The 16,701-nt window shown below is 38.4% G+C and overlaps 1 protein-coding gene across 3 annotated transcripts in view; it reads right to left on the bottom strand.

The window, feature by feature from the left end:
- Positions 1–16,701, bottom strand: part of VPS13A (vacuolar protein sorting 13 homolog A) — a 229,239-nt gene that overhangs the window by 139,394 nt on the left and 73,144 nt on the right. For all 3 annotated transcript variants that reach the window (XM_053575672.1, XM_053575663.1, XM_053575681.1), the window contains exons 24-25: positions 11,247–11,331; positions 1,277–1,431 (exon numbers count right to left, since the gene is read on the bottom strand). In XM_053575672.1, the coding sequence (XP_053431647.1) occupies positions 1,277–1,431; positions 11,247–11,331 (240 nt within the window). The remainder of the gene's footprint in view (positions 1–1,276; positions 1,432–11,246; positions 11,332–16,701) is intronic.

Here is a 16,701-nt window from a genome sequence, read left to right as displayed (position 1 = left end):
ATATAAAACCAAAACACATCCATAGTGGTTAAAAATCATGTATTTAAAATTATGACAGGTTTTATACTCACACATATATACAATACATGCTTGAACTGCATAAATAATCATTCTTATAAAATATGTACTGAATACCCACAATATATCATCTAAACACCCAATTCTTGATTAAGAAAGTTAATCTTCGGAAAAAGAGGGTGAAGTAGCACATGGAACTTCACCCTAAAATATGTCTCTGTGGTATAATAAAAGGCTCTCAGAGATCAACAGATGCTAGAAGAGACTTCTACCCTATCTACATAAAGACCAGACAGGCTCACGAAGGGGAAAAACGGTTTCTCTTCCCCATTCCCCTCAAGCTTCTACCTCTCCCAAAGCACAGGACGAAGATGTCCTCTGAAGTTCCCTTACCTGTCTGAATTCCAGACCTAACAAAGAAGAAAACAATTACCTCTGGTCCCTTCCCTGAGTTTTTTTTTTTTTTTTTTTAAACTTAATCCATATCAAAGGAAGGCAGACTGAAGACTGTTAACAAAGCATCACAAGAATGGAGAAGCAGGAATCCTATGTACTCAATTTTCATAAGAGGACAATTAATGACAATTAAGGTTATGGGGGGGAAGCAGAAAGAGGGATGGAGGGAGGGGGTGGGGCCTTGGTGTGTGTCACACTTTATGGGGGCAAGACAAGATTGCAAGAGGGACTTTACCTAACAATTGCAATCAGTGTAACCTGGCTTATTGTACCCTCAATGAATCCCCAACAATAAAAAAAAAAAAAAAAACGGGACAGATTTCTGTCACAAACCATGGCCCACACTGGAGGCTAAACAGACCAAAACCATCATATATATGTTCCACAAGCTTACTAAGTTTTGTTCAGTAATAGTTTACTGTCCTTAACAGAATTCCTCTTCTCACCCTCTCCCCACACCCATTTTGCTAGGACTACACCCTCATTTTTTCTACAACTTCAAGATAGTTAAGTATATAAGCTTCCCAATGGGTGGCTGGGTCTTCATTGTGAAGGCTCCAAAGTCATGGAAAATTAAGAGCAAATAAGTTGCCATGCCTTTTCTCCAATTAATCTACCTTTTGTTAGGTGATTTTTTTTAGCAAGACTTCCCAGAGCAAAAGCCTACAAGAGGAAGCACACAGCACGCCAGAATTTACCTCAATGAGGTTGCTTATTAGCAATAAAACTATATAAATGAGTTGTAATATTAGAAATGGCAAATAATCTGAATAAGTCACATTAATTTTACCATGTAACTTACCTCTGGTACTTCAAATCGTATTTTAAACGTAGTCATATTTACTGAAAAATCTTGCTTTTGTAACTTTCTCGGTCGATTACTTTTAACTCTAGCTGGAAATTGAAGAGTCTCTTCCAAGGGACTACATGGTGCATCAAAAAATTCCTCCTCTGAATCTAAATTACATAGAACATTATTTAAGTCAATAATAAAAGTAATCAATTTAATAACATTTTAGTTTTTCTGAAATAAATACGAACATTAAAACACCAAGGGTATGTTTTAAAAACTGAATATAAACATGAGAATCAAATACAAAAGAAAATAGAGATCACTGTATTTTTAAACAAATAACTTTTCATTTCCTTACTTTTTTTTCATTTATATTTCTTTGCTTTTTTTGTTGTTGTTGAGACAGAGTCCCACCCCTGAACAGACTGCAATGGCATCATAGCTCACTGCAACCTCAGACTTGGACTGTGGGCATCCCACTGCCTCAGCCTCCAGAAGCCACTAGAATTACAGGCGCTTGCCATGGTGCCCAGCTGGGTTTTTCCATGTTTTTCGGGGTCGGGGTCTCACTCTCGCTCAGGCAAGTCTTGAACTCCTAAGTTCAAGCAATTCTCCCTCCTCAGCCTTCCACAGTGCTTGTATTACAGGAGTGAGCCTCAGTGCCCAGCAACAAATAACATTTTGAAAACAAAAAAAATGAAAAATTACAAAATGTAAACTTTAAAGATCATCTTTTGAAATCATTTGTCAATTTTAAAATTCCCTAAGAAAATTTTACAGGCGTTGACAATACCTATGATTACACACATCATGGGTACCCAAAGTAATATGTTGCATATTCATAGGTTAATATGCTGCTCACTCCTCCTAGATAGTATAATGGGACTTAGCTATAAATTGAAATAGTAGCAGCAGAGGGCAGATCCCGAAGTCTGAATGAAGCAAACTGAGATCAAGTTCTATTTTATATATGTAGAAATAAACGTAGGAGTGTGTGTGTGTGTATATATACATATTAATGTATATACACACATACTATACATTGATCTTAAAAAGGATCCAAACTAGAAAAATATTTAACCACTAGTAAAATCATTAAAAAGAGGCTTAAAGGAAACTAAAACAATCAGAAGTATATCCATAATAACCTAAGATTGAAGTTAGAGTAGATAGCTCACAAATAATATCTACTCTCTGGTGACCACCCATAAACGAAAATGTTCTCTAGAAAAATCAAGAATCGACACAGCAGTTTATGTTATTTAACATTTAGCTTTTTGTGGCGGGGGGAGGGAGAGACAGAAACTCTCTCTGCAGCCACAATAGGGTATAATGACATCATTATAGCTCCTAGCAACCTCAAACTCCTACCTTCAAGTGATTCTCTCAGCCTCAGCCTCCTGAGTAGCTGGGACTACAGGCGTACATCATTATGCCAGGCTAGTTTTTTTATTTCTAGTAGAGAGGGGATCTTGCTCTTGCACAGGCTAGTCTTGAACTTTTGAGCTCAAAGCAATCTTTTCACTTTAGACTCCCAAAATGCTAGAACTATAGACATGAGCCGCTGTGCCACACTTAGCTATTTTTTTTTTTTTTTTAAGGCTCAGAAATACAGAAACACATCTCCTTTTTCTTTCTAATGTGATCATTAAAAAGCAGATACTTGATATCAGGATATTTGTAAGTCTTTCTATGTAAATGCAGACATTAAAAATGGACTTTTTCTTTTAATATCACAAAGACATTTTTTAAAGTTTTAAAAAAATTACTATAGTAAAAGTTTCTAAACAAATAACGCATTATAAATTAAACAAATATGAAGTTTTGTTGAGTTTCTTAGCTCACAGCTGAATAAAGATGATTAACTTACGACTTCAAATTTTCTATTCCAAAACAATTCCACTGTACAAGCAAATTTAAGGACCATCCAAATTATATATATATATATATTTTTTTTATTAAATCATAACTGTATACATTGATATGATCATGGGGCATCATACACTCGCTTCATAAACCATTTGACACATTTTTATCACAGTGGTTAACATAGCCTTTCCGGCATTATCTCAGCTACTGTGCCAAAACATTTACATTCTACATTTACCAAGTTTCACAAATACCCCTGTAAGATGCACCACAGGTGTGATCCCACCGATTCCCCTCCCTCTACCCACCCCCCCTTTCCCACTTCCCCCTATTGTTAAGTTGTAACTGGGTTATAGCTTTCATGTGAGAGTCCCAAATTAGTTTCATAGTAGGGCTGTGTACATTGAGTACTTTTTCTTCCATTCTTGGGAAACTTTACTAAGAAGAATATGTTCCAGCTCCATCCATGTAAACATGAAAGAGGTAAAGTCTCCATCTTTCTTTAAGGCTGCATAGTATTCCATGGTATACATATACCACAATTTATTAATCCATTCGTGGATCAATGGGCACTTGGGCTTTTTCCATGACTTAGCTATTATGAATTGGGCTGCAATAAACATTCTGGTACAAATATCTTTGTTATGTTGTGATTTTTGGTCTTCTGGGTATATGCCCAGCAGAGGAATTACAGGATTGAATGGCAGATCTATTTTTAGATCTCTGAGTGTTCTCCATATATCTTTCCAAAAGGAATGTATTAATTTGCATTCCCACCAGCAGTGCAGAAGTGTTCCCTTTTCTCCGCATCCACGCCAACATCTCTGGTCTTGAGATTTTGTGATATAGGCTAGTCTCATTGGAGTTAGATGATATCTCAAAGTAGTTTTGATTTGCATTTCTCTGATGATTAAACATGATGAGCATTTTTTCATATGTCTGAAGGCCTTGCGCCTGTCTTCTTCAGAGAAGTTTCTCTTCAAATCCCTTGCGCAGCCTGCGATGGGATCCCTTGTTTTTTTCTTGCTGATGCGTTTGAATTCTCTGTGGATTCTGGTTATTAAACCTTTGTCAGAGATATACCCTGCAAATATCTTCTCCCATTCTGAGGGCTGTCTGCTTGCTTTGCTTACTGTGTTCTTAGCTGTGCAGAAGCTTTTTAGTTTGATCAAGTCCCAGTAGTGTATTTTTGAAGCTGCTTCAATTGCCCGGGGGGTTCTCCTCATGAAATACTCACCCAGACCAATTTCTTCAAGGGTTTTCCCTGCATTCTCCTCTAGTATTTTTATACTTTCATGTTTTAAGTTTAAATCTTTAATCCAATGAGAGTCTATCTTAGTTAATGGTGAAAGGTGTGGGTCCAATTTCAGTCTTCTGCAGGTTGCCAGCCAGTTCACCCAGCACCATTTGTTAAATAGGGAATCTTTTCCCCACTGAATGTTTTTAATTGGCTTGTCAAAAATCAAATAGCGGTAAGTAGCTGGATTCATCTCTTGGTTCTCTATTCTGTTCCAGATATCTACTTCTCTGTTTTTGTGCCAATACCATGCTGTTTTGATCACTATCGATTTGTAGTAAAGTCTGAGGTCTGGTAGTGTGATTCCTCCTGTTTTGTTTTTATTTCTGAGTAATGTCTTGGCTATTCGAGGTTTTTTCTGATTCCATATAAAACGAAGTAATGTTTTTTCAAGATCTTTAAAATATGAAGTGGAGCTTTAATAGGGAATGCGTTGAAATTATATATTGCTTTGGGTAGTATGGACATTTTGATAATGTTGATTCTTCCCAGCCATGAGCATGGAATGTTTTTCCATTTGTTAACATTTTCAGCTATTTCTTTTCTTAGAGTTTCATAGTTCTCTTTATAGAGATCTTTCACATCTTTTGTTAGGCAAATTCCCAAATATTTCATCTTCTTTGGCACTACTGTGAATGGGATAGAGTCCTTAACTGCTTTTTCAATTTGACTGTTGTTGGTGTATATAAAGGCTACCGATTTATGAATGTTGATTTTGTAACCTGAGATGCTGCTGTATTCCTTGATCACTTCTAGGAGTTTTGTAGTAGAGTCCCTAGTGTTTTCCAGATACACAATCATATCATCTGCGAAGAGCGAGAGTTTGATCTCTTCTGACCCTATATGGATACCCTTGATCGCCTTTTCTTCCCTAATTGCGGTGGCTAAAACTTCCATTCCAATGTTGAAAAGCAATGGAGACAATGGGCAGCCTTGTCTGGTTCCTGATCTGAGTGGAAATGATTCCAATTTAACTCCATTCAATATGATATTGGCTGTGGGTTTGCTGCAGATAGCCTCTATCAGTTTAAGAAAAGTCCCTTCTAGACCAATTTTCTTCAGTGTTCTGATCATGAAGGGATGCTGGATATTATCAAAAGCTTTTTCTGCATCAATTGAGAGAATCATATGGTCTTTGTTTTTTAATTTGTTTATGGGCTGAATTACATTTATAGATTTACGTATATTGAACCAGCCTTGACACCCTGGGATAAAACCAACTTGGTCATGATGTATAATTTGTTTGATGTGTTGCTGGATTCTGTTTGTTAGGATCTTGTTGAATATTTTTGCATCTATATGCATTAGTGATATTGGTCTATAATTTTCTTTTCTTGTTGGGTCTTTTCCTGGTTTGGGGATCAGGGTGATGTTTGCTTCATAGAACGTGTTGGGTAGTCTTCCTTCTTTTTCTACATTTTGGAACAGGTTGAGTAATATAGGTACTAATTCCTCTTTAAAGGTTTGGTAGAATTCTGACGTGAAACCATCTGGTCCCGGGCTTTTCTTTTTAGGGAGGTTTTGTATAGTCGATGCTATTTCTGAACTTGATATGGGTTGGTTCAACATTTCCACTTGATTCTGGTTAAGTCTTGGAAGGTGGCGTGCTTCCAAGTATCAGTCTATTTCCTTCAGATTTTCATATTTCTGAGAATAAATTTTCTTGTAACATTCATTAAGGATTTTTTGGATTTCTGATGAGTCTGTGATTATCTCGTCTTTGTTGTTTCTGATTGATGATATTAGAGATTTTACTCTTTTTTTCCTGATTAGGTTGGCCAGAGGTTTATCTATTTTATTGACCTTTTCAAAAAACCAGCTTTTTGATTTATTGATCTGTTGTATTATTCTTTTGTTTTCAATTTCATTTAATTCTGCTCTAATTTTGGTTATTTCTTTTCTTCTACTGGGTTTGGGGTTGGAATGTTCTTCCTTTTCCAGTTGCGTGAGATGTCCCATTAAGTTGTTAACTTCCTCTCTTTCCGTTCTCTTGAGGAAGGCTTGCAGTGCTATAAATTTCCCTCTTAGAACTGCCTTTGCGGTGTCCCAGAGGTTCTGATAGTTTGTGTCTTCATTGTCGTTTTGTTCCAAAAAATTGGCGATTTCTTTCTTAATCTCATCTCTGACCCAGCTATCATTCAGCATAAGGTTATTTAACTTCCATGTTTTTGTATGGGTATGCAGATTGCTGTTGTTACTCAATTCAAGTTTTATTCCATGATGGTCCGAGAAGATGCATGGAATAATTTCTATTCCTTTAAATTTACTGAGGTTAGACTTGTGACCTAAAATGTGGTCAATTTTGGAGTAAGTTCCGTGGGCTGATGAGAAGTATGTGTATTCAGTTTTGTTGGGATGAAATGTTCTGTAGATGTCTGCTAAATCTAAATATTGGATGGTTAGGTTTAAATCTAAGATTTCTTTGCTCAGCTTCTTTCTGGAGGATCGATCCAACACTGCCAAGGGAGTGTTGAAATCTCCAACGATTATGGAGCTGGAGGAAATCAAGTTACTCATGTCTGTTAGAGTTTCTCTTATAAATTGAGGTGCATTCTGGTTGGGTGCACAGATATTAATAATTGAGATCTCATCATATTGAGTATTACCCTTAACAAATATGAAGTGACCATTCTTGTCCTTCCTTACTTTTGATGGTTTAAAGCCTACTGTATCTGCAAATAAAATTGCAACACCTGCTTTTTTCTGATTACCATTTGCCTGAAATATGGATGACCATCCTTTCACCCTGAGTCTGTATTTGTCTTTTAAGTTGAGATGTGACTCTTGTATGCAACAAATATCTGGCTTGAGTTTTTGTATCCAGTCAGCTAACCTATGCCTCTTTAGAGGACAGTTTAAGCCATTCACATTGATGGAGAGTATTGATAAGTCTGGTGGAATTTTGGGTATTGAGTTTTTCAAAGGTTCAGTGGACATTTTTAATCCTTTCGCCAGTGTGGAAGTTGGAGTTTGATCCGAAGTTTCTGAGTGAGTTTACTTTTGTGGTATAGGATTGGGTTGGTCATTGTGGAGGATAGGTCTGAGAACATCCTGAAGAGCTGGTTTACTTATGGCATATTTTTTCAACATATGAATGTCATTGAAGTATTTAATTTCTCCATCATAGATGAAACTCAGTTTAGCTGGATACAAGATCCTGGGTTGAAAGTTTTTTTTGCTTTAGGAGATTAAAAGTTGATGACCAGCCTCTTCTGGCTTGAAAAGTTTCAGCAGAGAGATCTGCAGTTATTCTAATATTCTTACCTTTGTACGTTATAGTTTTCTTTCCCCGGGCTGCTTTGAGAATCTTCTCTTTCATGTTAACTTTAGTGAAGCTAATTATGATATGTCTGGGGGATGACTTATTGGGGTTGAATCGTGCTGGGGTTCTGAAGCTGTCTGCTATCTGAATTTCAGATTCTCTAGGCATGTCTGGAAAATTTTCTTTCATAATTTCATGCAGAAGGGCCTCTGTGCCCTCGGAGGCAACTTCATCGTTCTCAGAAATTCCTATAATCCTTATGTTGCTTTTTTTTCAAATTATCTGAGAGTTCTCTGAGTGAGTGATCCGTTTTTGCTCTCCATTTCTCTTCCTCTTTGAGAGATTGGGAGCATTCGAAGACTTTATCTTCAATGTCAGAAATCCTTTCTTCTGCTTGCTCCATTCTGTTACTGAGGGATTCTACTGTATTTTTCATATCTTTGAGGGCTGTAAGTTCTTGCTTCAGTGTGTCTAAGTCTTTGGTGGTTTTGTCTTTAAATTCGTTAACTTCTTCAGACAATTTTTGAATTTCTCCTCCAATTCCTAATTCCATTTTATTAATCTTGTCTGCAATCCCAATTCTGAATTCGATTTCTGACATCTCAGCCAGTTGTTTATGAATGGGATCTTCGATCACATCTGCCGTATCTTTTCTTGGGGGGGGTTGATCTATTCTGGTTATTCATGTTACCAGAGTTTTTCTGCTGATTCCACCCCATGGTTATTTTACTCCCTTTGGTTTTTCCCCTGGGGTTTTATCGAGGGCCCGTACAGTGTTGTGGCCTGAGAAACTGAGGCCCTGTCTGGTGTGGTGGAGCAAAGTGGTTCTGTCTTGCTTTCAGCTGGTTTCTATTCGATCCTATTGCAACATCTACTCTGGCTTGAAGTCTCAGCTGTGTGGAAAAATCAGCAATTAAGTCACCCCGCCTGCCCACCTCTGGCCCCAGTTGGAAAAGGAGAATCAAACCTTCCTACAATCGCACACCCAGGGCATCGCCTGAAAAGTCTTCAGTCTATTAGCCCAGTTCAAAAGGTCCAAATCAACTGTCTCAATCGGCACTTGTATCGGGTGGGAGAGTTCAAGAGGTCTCTGGGAACTGGATCACAGGGGCCTGGTGACTCCTCTGACACGGCTCACCCCAGTGCAGCGTGGAGTCAGGAGGAGCCACCCAGCAAACAGAGCAGTCTGGGAAGGTTGACGTCTCCTTCCCCACTTTGCCCCTCCGTCGGACCCAGTCACTGGTATCTCTGCAGATGGCTAACACAGTTGCCTGCAGTGAACAGACACTCCAGGGGTTTGCACCTGCCTGAATCGCAAGGAAGTCTGCCAGGTCCCCGCAGACTGCCGCTATCTAGCAGGAGGAGATGGGGCCTGACATCTTTGAGTGTTTGATGCAGGTGATGGGAAGGAGGTGTTCACTCAGGCTTAGCCCCGTCCCTGATGGATGCTGCAAACAGAACAGAACAGAACAGAACAGACAACTTTGCGGGGTTCTTTCTCTGTTCCTGTCGAAATCGCCTACAGAAGACGGGCTGTTTTGAGTTCAAACGTCTTTGCTGCTGGAGATTTGTGTCCGAACACCTCTCTGGGTCGGCCCCGCCCTGGAAGCTTCCTGGGTTTGTGAGCCGTGTCAGGAAATCCCCCGCTCACCGGTGGCCTCCTCTGGTTGCCCAGGGAGACAGGGGGTGTGGCCTCAGAATATCCAGAAGTGAGCGTTCTGCCGTTAAAGAAAAAACGGCTGTTGATCTACCTCCAGGGAACTGCTGCTCTGGTGTGGGCACTCAGGCGACCCTTTTCTCCTCTGTCCCGTGCCCCAGAGTCAGCACTGAGCGCCGCAGTTTGTGCTGGGTCCACACCCCTCAAGAGATCCCCCAAGAATCAGAACTCTTGGGGGATGGGCCCCCAGTCCCCGATTGGGAGTGGGGGGGGAAGCTAGAGTTTCATTCAGTTTTACTCAACACTACGGCCCGGGGAGGGCTCCTGCACTGCACCGCAGGGAAGTGCCGCCAAGGCTTGATTTCCCCTCAGCAGAGTGCCCTCTCCTCGCTCACGTGTCCCAGAGTCAGCGCTGACCTGACGCAGCTCAGGCACTGTGCACTCCCCTCGAGAAATCACCCAAGGAGCCGAACTCCTGGGGGATAGGCCCTCAGACCCCGAGTGAGAGTAGGGGCTCTCAGCTCTCAGTGGGGAGGCTAGAATCTTATTCAGTCTTGTGCCTGCCCGTAATGTTGCCCGGGAAGGGTTGCTGACTGCACCGCAGAGAAGTGCCGCGAGGCATGACTCCCCCTCAGCCCGGTGCCCTCTCCTCACTTGCGCGCCTCAGAGTCAATGCTGACCAGTCGCAACTCGGGGACTGTCCACTCCCCTTGAGTAATCACCCAAGGATCTGAACTCCTGGGGGACAGGCCTCCAGACCTCAGTGGGCGGGAGGGGAGCGCCGGGGATTCAGGGTTGCCGGCAAAGGATTCCCAAAGTTTTATTCAGTTTTATGCCCGGCAGGAGAACGCCATGGCACCCCAGTAGGGGAGGTAGGTCCAGTTTTTAGAAGGTCTCTCCCTGGAGTGTAGTGGGAGGGCCTTTAATTTCTGCCCGCTTGTTCAATTGTGGGGCTCTTGAGCCGGTCCCGTGGGGGAGGGGGACTCCCGTCCGCTTGGTGGTGGATTTTGTACCTTTTGTTTGCGTCCTTGTGATCACAGCTTGCCTCAGCGGTGTTGATGTGCGTTCTTCAACCTTCTCTCTTGGTGAGGCTCAAGTCCACCAGGATACTTACTAAATTCCTGTCCCTTAACTCTCCTTCTGGACGGGAGCCTCTGTTGAAAGCTGGCTTCAGTCCGCCATCTTGTCTCCCCTCCCCATCCAAATTATATTAATGAAATTTTAGTGAAAATTTCCTGAAAATATACAACTATCTGATACTACCTGAAATTTTTTATATGACAGTAAGAGAGTAGAAATTGCCACTCTACAGCGTGTGTTTCTGACATAAGGATTATATTGAGGGGATTATCTAAGAAACAGCAGACACAAGAAAAATTCTGAAGACAGAGCATAAGTTCCCCCTTTGTAAGGGAAATTAACACTCATAACAGACATCTACCTATGTAAAAGTATCTCCTCAGTACCAAGAAAGATGAGTCTTAATCACAAGACATTCTTATCAAAGGAGAACGTACCCACTTAAACGTGCCGACTTTACCCTCGTTTACCACACTTTTCTGAGTTGCCTCTGGATATGTCCCCCTCCCACTAGCCCAGAAGTTCAAAACCACTTTTGTATATTTTAAGTTCGACTTGGTCAATAAATCCAACTTTTAATCAGCCCTTTGAGTTCCTCATCTCTGAGTTTTGCCCATGTACACAAGATAAAAATGTTAGTATTTTCTACTGGTTTCCCCTTGTTAATCTGTCTTTTGTTAACAAAGCCTCAGCCAAGAACCCACAGGTTGAAAGGAAAAGACACTGTCTTTGCCCTATCTGGTCATTTCAGAAAAATACACCTAAAAATAAAAAGTATTATAATAATATCTGTATAATAAGGAAGATATTTTACCATCTTCAGAAACAGACGGAAGTTCCAAGAGAGGTAATAGTTTCTGTGAAAACTGGGATGTTCCCAAAGAAGCAGATGTTTGAATCTGAAAGAAAAGTAATACTGTCAGTTAGCACAAAGACATTTATTCAAAGCTCTACAACAGTTTTGCCAAAGAAGTGCTCAATTTGAATGCACTGAGAAGATACCAAGTATAGTTAGAAAAAATAAACAATAAATGTAGATTTTAAAAAGGTTGTAATTACTTCCTTGATGACAAGGTTTGAATAGATCTTATATTTTAAATTGACATCTTACTAAATAGGGAAACCATCTCAAGATATCGATTGAAAGCAGACATAGAGTTGAAGAGCTTTCAGATTTATTTTTAATTTTTAAAAGGTATTTCAGTAAGTTTACCTTTTACTGTTTGGAAAAATACAGCATATAAACAATACACAAAATAAAAAATAATAAGAGATACCTCTGAATCCTCCAACCAGGCCAAGAAACAAAAACTTTGCTTTCATTTAGTTTATATTTAAGCCTTTATGATGATTCTCTAAATAATACACTGTTTACCCCTGTCTCTTTCTAAATGGTAAATGAAACCAGAAAAGTGGCCTACAAGATGGAGTCTGAGAAGCTAAGCTGAAGCAGCACAGTGAACCTTGTCTGCTGAGTTCACATTCTTCCCCACACACCTTTCCCTTCTGATTATCTAGTTAAGGTTTCACGATTAATTGGTGAGGATTTTATCTCAGGAGACTATGACAAAGTAGACACACACAGACAATAGGTGTTGTGATACTGGTAGAGTAAACGTTATTTTGATGGTATCTAGAAAACATTTTGTTAAAATAAAAATCACCTGTTGCTTAAACATTTTGTATTGTTAGAATGGAGAATACCTTGATTTTACCTCCTATCAGATAAAGTTAAGAATTTCTAGTTTGGATTCCTTGTATTCCACTAAAGGTATTAGAATTGTAACTGAGGTAAGATAGAACAGACAGGCAGAATTGCTGGCTTCTAACAAAGCTTCCTAGACCTAAACCCCATCTGTGCGTACTGGCTGACAGTGACAGGCAGCCAGGAAATACTACATATATTTTCCTGTGACTTCTCTCTTTTATAAAACAATCTTTAATTTTTAACCATACTGATAGTTTACTGTATTTCACTGTTACATGATACTACATTTATGAATAGATCGCTTATTTCTCCACTGAATTGTTGGTGAAATTGTTTACATATTTTCGCTTTTACTTAGACCACCACTGTAGGCATCCTTGAACAAGATTTCAGGTGCTCATGTGCAAGACTTCAAAAGAGTGAAATCATATTATGTTCAACTTACCAAGTATTATCAGACTGTTTACATAAATGGTTGACATTATATTAACACAAGCAATAGATCAGAGGTAATCTTTCTCCATATCGTCACAATTCTTAGGAGTTTCAAACATTTTATATTTTGCCAATCTCACTGGTCATTTTGCCATAGTTTTAATTAGAATTTCACACACATTATAGTTACATATCGTATCACAGTTTCCTCTGATGGACTTTTTAAAAATTCTGTTTGGGGGAGCATCAGCAATACTTGTTGAAATACATTATAATCTACTACACAGAAGTACATAAATAATATGTACAAAGTTCAATAAATTTTCAAAAAGTAAACATACCCAAATACCCAGATACAGTATAAAACAATACAAGCAACTTAATAAGCCTACCTCACGCTCCTGCAATCATTAGGCATTCTCCCAAAAAGTAACCATTATGCTACTTTAATTTCAACTTTTAAGGTTTTCAAATATTTATTTATTTTGAGAATGTTATTATTTTTCCTTTTTTTTTATTGTTGGGGATTCATAGAGGGTACAAAGAACCAGGTTACATTGATTGCATGTGTTAAGTAAAGACCCTCTTATAATTGCGTCCCAACCCCGAAAGGTGTGTCACACACTGTGACCCCCTCAGCCCCTCCTTCCTTCCCGCTCTCTGCTCTCCCCTTCCCCCACCCCCTACCATGTATCAGGTCATTAATTGTCCTCATATCAGAATTGAGTACACAGCATTCTTGCTTCTCCATTCTTGTGATGCTTTTCTAAGAAGAATGTGTTCCACTTCCAACCAGGTTAATACAAAAGATGTAAAGTCTCCATCTTTTTTAATGGCTGAATAGTATTCCACGGTGTATATATACCACAGCTTGTTAATCCATTCCTGGGTTGGTGGGCATTTAGGCTGTTTCCACATTTTGACGATTGTAAATTGAGCTGTGATAAACAGTCTAATGCAAGTGTCCTTATGGTAAAAGGATTTTTTTTTCTTTGCAGTTTTTTTGGCCAGGGCCAGTTTTAAACCCGCCACCTCTGGTATATAGGGCCAGCGCCCTACTCCTTTGAGCCACATGCACCACCCTGATAAAAGGATTTTTTTTCTTCTGGGTAGATGCCCAGTAATGGGATTGCAAGATCAAATGGGAGGTCTAGTTTGAGTTGAGGGTGCTCCATACTTCCTTCCAAAAAGGTTGTTTTAGTTCACAGTCCCACCAGCAGTGTAAAAGTGTTCCCTTCTCTCCACATCCACACCAGCATTTGCAGTTTTCAGATTTTGTGATGTGAGCCATTCTCATTGGGGTTAGATGATATCTCAGGGTAGTTTTGATTTGCATTTCTCTAATAATTAAAGACAATGAACATTTTTTCATATGTTCATAAGCCATTCATCTGTCTTCTTTAGAGAAGGTTCTATTCATCTCTCTTCCCCATTTATATAAGGAATTGATGGCTTTTTTCATGTTGATTAATTTGAGTTCTTTATAAATCCTAGTTATCAATCTTTTGTCTAGTTTCTCATCTTAGCTGTTATTGGTGTAAACACAGACTACTGATTTGTGGATATTTGTCAAAATATACAAATATCCTTTCCCATTGTGTAGGTTGTCCATTTCCTTTGGTTGTTGTCTCCTTAGTTGTACAGAAGCTTTTCAGCCTAAGTTTCATTTGTTTATTTTTGTTGTTGCCAATTGCCACCGAAGTCTTCTTTACAAAGTCTTTCCCCAGGCATTATCTTCAAGTGTTTTTCTCATGCTTTGAGGATTTTTATCATTTCATGACTTAAATTTACATACATAAGTCCATAAACGTAATTTACCATATCAAGAGAAGCAAAAACAAAAATCATATGATCCTCTTAAAAGATGCAGAAATGGATTCGATAAAATCCAGAATCCTTTTCTAATTAGAACACTGAAGAGTATAGGCATACGTGGCACATTTTTTAAACTGATTGAAGTCATCTATGACAAACCCACAGCTAATATTTTACTGAATGGAGTAAAACTAAAAGCTTTTCCATGTAGAAATGGAACCAAACAAGGTTGTCCTCTATTGCCACTACTATTCAACATAGTACTGAAAGTTCTATCCAATACAATCAGGCAAGAAAAGAAAATAAAGGCAATCCAAATAGGAGCAGAGGAGGTCAAACTCTCCCTCTTTGCTGATGATATGATCTTATACTTAGAGAACCCCAAAGACTCAACCACAGACTCCTGGAAGTCATCAAAAAATATAGTAATGTCCACAAATCAGTAGCCAATGCCAAAAATAGCCAAGATTAGAAGCTAATTAAGGACACAATCCTCCTTTACAGTATCTTCAAATAAAATGAAATATCTAGGAATATACCTAACAAAAGAGCTGTGAAGGACCTCTATAAAGAAAATTATGAAACCGTAATAAAAGAAATAGCGGAGGATATTAACAAATGGAAGAACATACCATGCTCATGGCTGGGAAGAATCAACATTGTTAAAATGTCTATACTTACCAACACAATCTACAGATTCAATGCCATCCTTAATAAAATACCAACATCATACTTTCAAGACTTGGAAAAAATAATTCTTTGTTTTATATGGAACCAGAAAAAAACCCATATAGATAAGGCAATTCTTAGTAATAAAAACAAAGCCAGGGGCATCAGCCTACCAGACATCAGGCTGTACTACAAGGCCATAGTGATCAAAACAGCATAGTATTGGCACAAAAGTAAAGGCATAGTTATCTGGAACAGAATAGAAAACTAGGAGGCAAAACTAACATCTTACAGCCACCTAATCTTTGATAAACCAAACAAAAACATACACTGGGGGAAAGAATACCTATTCAGCAAATGGTGCTGGGAGAACTGGACCCATATCTTTCTCCATTTATAAAAACTGATTCAAGATGGATAAAAGACCTAAATTTAAGGAATGTTTTGAAATTTTTACATACACATTCATGAGAGAAACTGTTCTATTATTTTCTTTTTTTATTACGTAATTGTTAGGTTTTAGAATATAAATTTTGTTTAGCTCACAAAATGAGTGGGCAATTAATCCCACAATTATTCCCTAAAATATTCTGGAGTTTTGAGGTTGCTCCCCATCATCACTGCCCATACAGTATGTATTAATACCTTTTCCACTATACAAATGTACTTCTATGTTTTATCCATTTGCCTCCAAATGGACAACTGGGTTTTTTGCAGCTTTTTACTATCATAATTAACTCTACTGTGAGCATTCTAGTCCCCCAAGTATTTTAGTGGACATATGATTTCATTTCTCTTACGACAAAACCTAGGAGTGGAATTTCCAAGTTACATGGAAAGTATATATTTAACTTTATTTTTAAAAACTGCCAAACTTTTTTACAAAAGGGTTACACAGTTTTCAAGTTCCCTCAATAATGTACAAGAGTTTTAAATCCTCTTCGTATCAATACCTTGACATGGCATCATGGGACTTCTAATTTTTGGCCATTCTAACCGTTGTGTGATGGTATTTTAATGTACAGATGCTTCATACTTTCCTGATGAGTAAAAGTCAAATACCTTTTCTTGTTGTCTATTTACCCATTTATTATTCAGTTTTTGGTTAGTTTCCTTATATATTTTGGATGCTGGTCTTCTATAACAGTGGTCCCCAACATTTTTTACTCTAGGGGCTAGTTTCACGGAAGACAACTTTTCCACAGACTAGTGGGAGAAGGGGGGTGATCTGTTCTGTTTTATCAAATCATTCTAATTATTTAGGCCTCTGCTAATTTCATATGAATTTGAGGATTGACTTTTCCATTTATGTGAAAAATGCCTTAGGGTTCTGATAGAGATTGCACTGAACCTGACAACCAGTTTATAGAGTGTCCCCATGTTAAATATATTAATACTTCCAAATCATAAATATGAGGTATTTTACTATTTTTCTCAGATTGTCTTTGATTTTTATCAGCACTGTCTTGTTTTCAACATACAAGTTTTTTACCTTCTTAATGTTTTTCTTGGATATTTTATTCTTTTGCTATTACTAAGTGGAATTACTCTTATCTTCCATCTTGGACTATTCATTCCTGGTACCTTAAAACATAACTGATTTTGTGGATTGTACTTGTACCCTACAACTTTGCTGAATTTT

The sequence above is a fragment of the Nycticebus coucang genome, chromosome 2, assembly GCF_027406575.1.
Source record: "Nycticebus coucang isolate mNycCou1 chromosome 2, mNycCou1.pri, whole genome shotgun sequence".
Lineage (NCBI taxonomy): Eukaryota > Metazoa > Chordata > Mammalia > Primates > Lorisidae > Nycticebus > Nycticebus coucang.
The sequence above is the reverse complement of the archived record's forward strand: the minus strand, read 5'-3'. Positions and strand labels throughout refer to the sequence as shown.